The sequence below is a fragment of the Silurus aristotelis genome (assembly GCF_946808225.1).
Source record: "Silurus aristotelis genome assembly, chromosome: 19".
In the NCBI taxonomy this organism is placed as follows: Eukaryota; Metazoa; Chordata; class Actinopteri; order Siluriformes; family Siluridae; genus Silurus; species Silurus aristotelis.
In genome coordinates this window covers 21,466,167-21,476,153 of record NC_139592.1, presented here as the reverse complement: position 1 = coordinate 21,476,153, position 9,987 = coordinate 21,466,167, and the positions used below count along the sequence as shown (strand labels likewise).

Genomic DNA, 9,987 nt, shown 5'->3' with positions numbered 1-9,987 from the left:
CTGACTATAGCTGCATCGTCAAGTTGTTGTTTTTTTTCTTCTGACAAAAACAGAATTTTGTCCAAATTAACCAAAACTCATAACTATTTATCCGGCAAACGTTTTGTATTTAAGCTTTTAAGTGTTCTAATGTTTGCTAGGTATCTAACTAACAAAGTGTGCCACGGGTAGTGGTTCATATTCAGCTAGCTAACTTTTAACCTACAGGACATGTATGAGGACAGTGTGACAGCAGTGAAGTGTGCAGTAGGAACGACAGACTGGTTCAAGGTGGAGGTGGGATTGCATCAAGAATCGGCTTTAAACCCTTTTCTGTTTTCAGTGTTGATGGACAGGTTGACGGACTAGGTCAGACAGGAGTCTCCGTGGACTATGATGTTTACGGATGATATTGGGATTGGTTGTGAGAGTAGGGAGCAGGCTGAGAAGAGTCTGAAGAGGTGGAGGTATGCACTGGTCAAGGAGGAGGTTCATGGATGTGGTGAGGGAAGACATGCAGGTAGTTGATTTAAAAGAGGCAGATGTAAAGGACAAAGTAGTATGGAGATAAACAATCCGCTGTGACGGCCCCTAACAGGAGCAGCCGAAAGAAAAAAATATAAATTCTATACATTATTGTATTTTATTGTGCTTGGTGTACTATACATGTGCAGTCTACATTTCTTGAAGGACAAGCACCTGTAAGGAGAATTTGCCTCATGTTGTTCTTCATGTTTTAAATTTCCTTAAGAATTGAAGAATGATTTGAATGATTTTCCCGCTAAGAACATGCATTTGGTTTTCAAATAACTCTAAGAGATGTCTTGCTGTTCGAATAGATGTATTTACTTCTGTTACATTATTAATACAATGTATGGATATATTTTTTCCCTTTCTGTTCAGTGAATGTCTCAGAAGTAAAATATATTGTTACACAGATTAAACCATTTTTCTATGAGAATATATGAGAAAAAAACTTTGTTCATGGCCAATTCTGGGGCATGTTCAAAGGCCCAGCATTGGCAGCTCAGTGGTGATGGGATTTTAAATGATGACTTTTTGATCAGAAGTCCAACATCTTAACTACTAAACGTTCTGATACTGCTACCCTGCTATACTATTACATCTCCTTAGCAACTGAGCAAAATGCAATTAACAGTACAGTGTCATATCTACAGTATATACATGGTGATAGACTAGATAGATAGATAGATAGATAGATAGATAGATAGATAGATAGATAGATAGATAGATAGATAGATAGATAGATCGATAGATCGATCGATCGATCGATCGATCTTTGCAAACTTCCAGAACATGTGATAGCAATGATAATGCTGACATGCAATAATGCTTTTTTCAAACGAATAACAATGAATTTCAGTTCTCCATTTCACTTTTTAAAAATCTTGTTTTGCAAATAAATGTCTGTTTTGGAGTATCACTGTATTCAAAACTTTATAAAGTCTGAGAAGAAGAAGGAAGAGGAGGAGAAAAAAGAGAAGAGAATCGGAATAACAGGAAGAGAAAACAGAAGGGACTTCACGGTTTATGGCAGGTTAATGCTAATGTTAATGATTCATTTGTAATGATTTCATTTTAATTCAGCAAGCCAGGTCATATCTCAGGAAAGGAAGATGGGTAAGAATGCTTCTTTCAACTAGAATTTATTTTACAGTTGAACATTGTATTCAAATTTTGGGATCGATTCTGGGAAACACCCCCAAAATATTTTCTTAAGCAGTATTTCAATTTAAAATGCATTCACAAAAACACGATTTTATTTCAGATTTTAAAAAAATTGAAATTATTTTTATTTACTATTCTGTTCTTTGCGTTCCAGAATACAGCACAATGGCAGAGCTTTCAAATGAATTTAACTCTAGTTTTAATTAAAATTTATATTATGATTATTATGCATTTATATGTGACCATGGATCAGAGGCTGAATACAGTCACATTGCATTTCCCATAATCTTCAGCATTGTGATCATCCTCAGTCTTGTTGGTAACGTCTTGGTGGTTGGGATCAGTGTATTCAGCGTGAAGCTTCAATCAGTGATCGGCATCTTCATACTCAACTTGGCTCTGTCAGACCTGCTGCTTACTATCGGACTACTGCTCTGGCTCTGCATATATTTCTGGAGTTGGACATTTGGAGTGGCAGGGTGTAAGGTGTCCATCTTTTTTTCCTTTGTTGGATTTTACAGCTGCATAGTGTTCCTGGTGTTAATAAGTGTTCAACGCTACATAGCCGTGGTGCACCCTTTCCAAAGATGGAAGACAGGCCGATGCTTGAACCTCGTTCTCGTCATTGTTTGGTTGGTGAGCACTTTGGCAGCATTGCCAGCTACAGTGCATGTCACCCTCATCTCTGATGTAAATTGCCATGCTTCCTACTGTGGCTACAGCAGCATTACTGCATCTGTTGCTATAACATATGAAGAAATCATTGTCTTTGTGTGCGCCTATTTGGGCATAGTTTTTTTCTACATTAGAATCCTGCAAACCATCTTAATGTCACCGACAAACCAGAGACATACAACTACTAGACTTGCCTTTATTCTGGTAGCGACCTACTTCATTTGTTGTGCTCCTTATAGCATAGTGAATATTCTGTTCATCTTAGAATACCATGAGATCTTTCTTTTCAGATATTGTGAAGGACTCGGTTTACCGTACGTCGTTTACATCTGCCAACTTTTGGCTTTTAGCCACTGCTGCTTTAATCCACTGATTTATGGTTTGTTCGGTGTAAAGTTCCGCCTGACGGTGCGAGAGATTTTTCAAAGGCGAGCAACTTTAAATTCTGCTCAAATCAGGATGGCGTAAATCTGAATGTTGTCTCAAGCTGAATAATTACGTCCCAGCGCTGCATATGAATCATGATTATTAGTGACCTCCAAATTCTAGACAAAAAGTGATTTTTTTTTCCTGATTTCTGGAATTTCCTAATCACATTCTTTTTTTTTCTTCCATTTATGAGGGACCACATTCACAAACATTTGTTATTCATGGAAGTTTTTCCAAATCTGGACACTAATGTGGTAGACGTGTATTTTAAAGGAAAACCCAATCTATGGTTTTGTATGTTTTATGTGAAATATAATCTATAATCATTGTTACTCTTATGGCTCTGATTCTTTGTAAAAATGACCACAAACGTAAAATATTTTCCCACTGATTATAAGATTTTATTTTGACAAAGCATTTCAAAAATCATGCTTAAGAATTTATTGGAAAACACAAATAACATATAAGGTTTTCTTTCTATTTCTTTTCTGGTATCGGAATCTGTACCAAAGTTTTAACAAAAAGTTTATTTTTATTTAAGCATACAAAGTGTATTAACTTTTTCATAATGGTGAAAATTACCTTTAACTTTGTGATATAAAAGAATAATTACATGGAATGGAGTACTACATTATACATAATATATACGTATGATTTCTCTAAGATTTCTGTTTATAAATTTACAATTACAAATATTATTTTACCTGTTTAAATTTTTTTTTATTCTATTTGCAGATATATTCTTTTTTCTTTTTACTATTAAGTGCTTATCATGTGCAAGTGTTTGTTCAACAATGTACAGTCTCATTATTAAAATCAAGTAGTGTTATTTCACAGAGAGGTGTTTTGCTTACAGCATCAGGATTCACTGTCAATCAAATGCTCAACAAATCGAGTGCTGATAAATGTACCAAATGTGGTGTTGAGGGTGACCTGGGGAAAAAAGATTACCATTGGCATTTCTGTCAGCATTACCCATGATCCTCTGCCTCTATAGCTATGGAGATTGGAAACTCTCATCCATGAAAACGTATCAATAAATGAGAGTTTGTAACTGTATCACGAAATGCCTTAAGTCTGTGTTGGATATTCCATAATGCAGTGACTTCTTTCAGCAGAATAATGTGTCTTGCATATCCACACTGCAACAATTGACCAGGTTTGAGGATGGTTTGAGGGACATGATAAAAAGTTCAAGGTGTTGAATTGGCTTCCAGATTTTTCCAGATTGAGTACCTGTGGCACATTCTGGACAAACAAGTCCAATCCATAGAGACCCAACTTTACAACTTGTCAAATTTAGAGGATCATTTGTTAATGATTCGGTGTCAGATACTACTGTAGAGTCCAGGCATTGACGGATCAAAGCTGTTTTTATCACATTCATACGGTATATCATTAAACTTTTTCTATTTGTTCTGCATGAGCCCTTTTTCTAATAAAACCTTATTCTGTTTACACTTACTGTGCTCTTCTGACACATAGATGCCTTCACAGGAAATGTTACGATGTGGGGCTGATGGGCTTCTGTGCTCCAAGCTGCAAGGTCACAGTTCAAAACCTTACACAGTAGAAAGACTATATAAAGCACAACCTAAAAGTTTTTATGTTTTACAGTATTTTTTATTATATTATTTAGTTTTAATTCAGTCGGTAAATCAAAAGGAAAACGGGTAAGGATTCTCACTTTAAAATACAATTTCTCAACTTTGACAGCACTGATCATAACAAGTAATTAATCAAGTCATTATTTGTATGTGATTCAGTAGCGATCACATCTGCTATCACTTCTCCATAACTTTACTGACACTCAAAAATGTTTTGTTGCATACAAACAGCAAAGCCATTCATTTCATGTACTGCTCTTTTGTGTAAACGGAGACAGATAAGCTTGACACTGATAATCAAAATGAGATCTTATTTCCTGTTGTAAACTTCTCAAGCATTGACTATTGTTGGTAAAATTGCTTTGCTAGAAGGAGATCATTTGATAAATACAGAGGTAGGGCTTTTATGAAACAGAAGCATTCACAGGAAATGTTAGGAAGTGGGGATGATTTGCTTCTGTATTCCAAGTTGCAGATTCTCTCTTTAAACCCTTACACAGCAGAAAGACTGTTGCTGGTTAAACTGCAGATCCAGTATATGAAGCATAATATAAAAAAAAGAGGGAACTGAAACACTGAACCTGTCCTACAGATACTCGCTGTTAAGCTTCACATTTGAGGGATTCATTGAACTTCAGTCAGAAAAACCAATAGGAAAATGGGTAAGGTTTCTTTTTTTATATAAAATTTCTGGAATTTGACGCTAATCATTAACAAACTCAATTTATTATTTGTATCTGATTCAGTAGCGATCACGTCTGCTACACTTCCTCATTCCAGGACAACTTTACTGACTGGAGAGGGTGATACTGGTAATCAAAATGAGATTTAATTTTCTGTTGTACACTTCACACTAATCCAATTTTGCTGTAAATTTGCTTCGCTATAAAGAGATTTTTTCAGGAGATGTTTTCTAAATACAGGTAGGCATGGCGCAGAACTTTTGGTTGAGATACATAAATTGTTCTTGTGTTTTACATATTTAAAGTAATAAATAGTATTTAATGGTAATATTAAACTATTATGCCCAAGAATATTGATTTATACACTATATTGCCTAAAGTATTGGGTCACCTGGTTTGGTACAGGGTATGTGATTTTTGAGCATTCCACATTTAGTCCCAATTTGCTCTTATAATTCCCTCCACTTTTTTGGGAAGATGTTCCACTAGATTTTGGAGTGGGCTTAAGGATGTTTGTGTTCCTCAGCCACAAGTGTGTTACGAAAGGCCACAAATTGTGTGCCTCCAGCAAAGGAGGCACACAATTTATACCACATATAACAGGAAAGGTCAGGTGACCCAATACTTTTGGCAATATAGTGTATATGAGGATATAGACAGAGTAATTTGAATTGTAGTAACAAAACAGTATGGCAAATATGTTTTTTTTTAATCCTTGCTTTGTTTTTCAGAAAGCCTGATAGAGTTTACACTAGATGACTATTGGTTTCCACAGAATTACTCTTACGATTGGGACAACATTTATGAGTCACAAGTATTCATGGAGAACAAACACATTATAATTTGCATCCTCCTCGGCATTGTGGTCCTTCTTAGTTTTGTTGGTAACATTCTGGTTGTTGTGATCAGTGTATTCTATGTGAGGCTTCGATCATTAATAAGCGTCTTCATACTCAACTTGGCTCTGTCAGACCTGCTGTTCACTGTTGGACTGCCGTTCTGGGTCTGTGATTACCTCTGGAATTTGGATCTTGGAGATGCACTTTGCAAAGTTTACAAGTTTCTTTTCTTCTCAGTTGGATTTTACAGCAACATGGTGTTTCTGGTGTTGATGAGCGTTCAGCGCTACGTCTCTGTGGTGCACCCACTCTCAGGCTGGATGAAAGGATGTAGTTTTACAGTTGTTCTTATCTGTGCATGGGCAATAAGCATCTTGGCAGCATTGCAAGTAGCAGTGCAGGTTGAAGCAAATTCTAACTTAGGCTGTATATACAGCGGTAATACTGAATTTCTTGCTATTCTATATAAAGAGATATCTGTTTTTGTGTGCACCTTTTTGTTCATGGCTTTCTTGTACATCAAGATTCTACAAAACATCTTCAAGTCAACAACATACCAGGGACACAGAATTACTGGACTTGTCTTCACTTTGGTAGCTACCTACTTTGTTTTTTGGGCTCCTTATATAATACTGCATTTTCTGGCCATCTTAAATCATCATCAGGTCAGGTTTTATATCTCTGTCGAATATTTCAATGATGCCATCTCCATCTGCTATGTTTTTTCTTTCACCCGATGTTGCCTTAATCCGCTGATTTATGGTTTATTTGGTCTAAGGTTCCGTAAAACAGCACGAAACATTTTTCTAAGGCGAGCTACTACAAACTCTGAATAGATGGGAATTCAAGAAGTTCATTATGACAGTGATGTCAAATTAAATAATTAATGACCAATGTTTGTAACTTTCTCTAACCAACCACCTGTAACTTCTAGCTCTGAAACCTTGACTCCTAACAAGAAAATCTGAGCAGTCAGGTATTTTTCACAAATTCTCCACATACAAAAAAAAAAAATAACAAAGGAGGAAAGAACTACTTTAAAAACATATTATTTGCTGCAACTTATCATAAGTTGAATTATAATTATAAGATCTCATTTACAACATTCCTAACTTCTTGATTCCTTTTGACGCAGAAGCATTGATAATTATGAAATCTCACATCAAAATTCTTACAAAGTTTTCCATCACATTCTGGCATTAAACCCCTGGTGAAAGTGACCTGCGTTTTGTCTGAATAATTAAAATTCTGTGTTCTGTGTAAAATAAAAAATCTGTATTTCTTTGTATTACTTCTGTTTGTTTTTGCATTACTATGATATATTTGCACTTCCTATGTTCATTTTAAATGACTGAAACTAACCTGAATTAAAGGGATGTGTTTAATGGTTTAATGTTTCTTTTTTTAATTTCATGTATAATTTGTCTCATGATACATTCACTATTAAAAAAAAAAAAAAAAGATATTGATAATTATTTGTTTGTCATTGTAGAAACTGTATTACAGATATAATCAGACAATTAGAGCTGCTCCTAGTGAACCAGTCACCAAAATAAACACTATTATTCCTGTTTAACTGTGCAATATTAACAAAAATAAGTTTTTTAAAGCAGCATGTGCAATAACAATAATTTAAAACCGTGCAATTTTACCTGTGTGCAATATGTTTGATAGCGTAACTACTGGTCTCTTTTTTCTTCTTTTTTTATACATTGTGTTGTGTATATTCTGTATTATGTTTCTAATTTTATATATATATATATATATATATATATATATATATATATATATATATATATATATATATATATATATATATATATATATAGTGAGGAAAATAAGTATTTGAACACCCTGCTATTTTGCAAGTTCTCCCACTTAGAAATCATGGAGGGGTCTGAAATTGTCATCGTAGGTGCTCCAAATAAGTATTTGAACACCTGTCTATCAGCTAGAATTCTGACCCTCAAAGACCTGTTAGTCTGCCTTTAAAATGTCCACCTCCACTAAATTTATTATCCTAAATTAGATGCACCTGTTTGAGGTCGTTAGCTGCATAAAGACACCTGTCCACCCCATACAATCAGTAAGAATTCAACTACTAACATGGCCAAGACCAAAGAGCTGTCCAAAGACCCTAGAGACAAAATTGTACACCTCAACAAGGCTGGAAAGGGCTACGGGAAAATTGCCAAGCAGCTTGGTGAAAAAAGGTGCACTGTTGGAGCAATCATTAGAAAATGGAAGAAGCTAAACATGACTGTCAATCTCCGTCGGACTGGGGCTCCATGCAAGATCTCACCTCGTGGGGTCTCAATGATCCTAAGGAAGGTGAGAAATCAGCCCAACTACACGGGAGGAGCTGGTCAATGACCTGAAAAGAGCTGGGACCACCGTTTCCAAGGTTACTGTTGGTAATACACTAAGACGTCATGGTTTGAAATCATGCATGGCACGTCTTAAGTTTGCCAATGACCATTTGGATGATCCAGAGGAGTCATGGGAGAAAATCATGTGGTCAGATGAGACCAAAATAGAACTTTTGGGTCATAATTCCACTAAACGTGTTTGGAGGAAGAAGAATGATGAGTACCATCTCAAGAACACCATCCCTACTGTGAAGCATGGGGGTGGTAGCATCATGCTTCGGGGGTGTTTTTCTGCACATGGGACAGGGCAACTGCACTGTATTAAGGAGAGGATGACCGGGGCTATGTATTGCGAGATTTTGGGGAACAACCTCCTTCCCTCAGTTAGAGCATTGAAGATGGGTCGAGGCTGGGTCTTCCAACATGACAATAAACCGAAGCACACAGCCAGGATAACCAAGGAGTGGCTCTGTAAGAAGCATATCAAGGTTCTGGCGTGGCCTAGCCAGTCTCCAGACCTAAACCCAACAGAGAATCTTTGGAGGGAGCTCAAACTCCGTGTTTCTCAGCAACAGGCCAGAAACCTGTCTGATCTAGAGAAGATCTGTGTGGAGGAGTGGGCCAAAAATCCCTCCTGTAAACTGTAAACCTGGTGAAAAACTACAGGAAATGTTTGACCTCTGTAATTGCATTCAAAGGCTACTGTACCAAATATTAACATTGACTTTCTCAGGTGTTCAAATACTTATTTGCAGCTGTAGCATACATATAAATAGTTTAAAAAATCATACATTGTGATTTCTGGATTATTCTTTTAGATTATGTCTCTCACAGTGGACATGCACCTACGATGACAATTTCAGACCCCTCCATGATTTCTAAGTGGGAGAACTTGCAAAATAGCAGGGTGTTCAAATACTTATTTTCCTCACTGTATATATATATATATATATATATATATATATATATATATATATATATATATATATATATATATATATATATATATATATTTGCACATTTCTTTTTCTTTGCTGCTGTAACAGAGAAATTTCCCCACTGTGGGACAAATAAAGGCATATCTTATCTTATATATATAAACCTTTCAACATTTAGTTTATTATAGTGTTTGATTACATCAAGCATTTATCATACAAATTTATATATTTACTTGATGTGTTAGAAGCAGAAAAAATGGGCAGGCCTTAGCATTTGAGAAAGTTTGATTATGACCAAATTGTGACGTCTAGACGACTGGGTCTGCAACAATGATCAGTATGTATCAAAAGTGGTCCAAGGAAGGAACAGTGGTAAACCAGCAACAGGGTCATGGGCGACCAAGGCTCATTGATGCACGTGGGGAGTGAAGGCTGGTCATTTAACTAAAAATGTATGGTGTCTCTGGGGGATTAGTTTGTGGTATGGTAACATGGCTAGAGCATTGGTTAGGGGTTTTTAACCAGTTGTGTCAAAAAGGCCAAGCCTGATACATTTTTACGCAATGCATTTCACAGTCTATGATGTCACTGCTGTGTTGAGAACAAGCTTCCTCAAAGATAATGTCACTGATGGTCCTTTTTTTTTTTGCTTTGTGATCTGATAAACTTCCGATATTAGCTCTAATTCTGAGACACATATTTAAGAAAGACAGTTACTGTTTAATATATTTAATATTCATTGATAGATGAAGTACACAACCATGTACTTGAGTTAAATT

The 9,987-nt window shown here is 35.9% G+C and overlaps 2 protein-coding genes across 2 annotated transcripts; both read left to right on the top strand.

Moving 5' to 3' along the window:
• Window positions 1-1,884: 1,884 nt before the first annotated feature.
• Window positions 1,885-2,936, top strand: LOC310715032 (chemokine XC receptor 1-like; the record flags this gene model as incomplete). Its single annotated transcript, XM_083521177.1, has 1 exon — window positions 1,885-2,936. A coding segment is annotated over one exon (927 nt), but the record flags the coding sequence as incomplete, so codon positions are not given.
• Window positions 2,937-4,639: 1,703 nt separating this feature from the next.
• LOC310741583 (chemokine XC receptor 1-like) lies at window positions 4,640-6,896 on the top strand. The gene is made up of 2 exons (XM_083569514.1): window positions 4,640-5,041; window positions 5,794-6,896. The coding sequence occupies exons 1-2, from the start codon at window positions 5,038-5,040 to the stop codon at window positions 6,735-6,737; spliced, it is 948 nt and encodes a 315-aa protein (XP_083425640.1). The 5' UTR covers window positions 4,640-5,037; the 3' UTR covers window positions 6,738-6,896.
• Window positions 6,897-9,987: the final 3,091 nt, after the last annotated feature.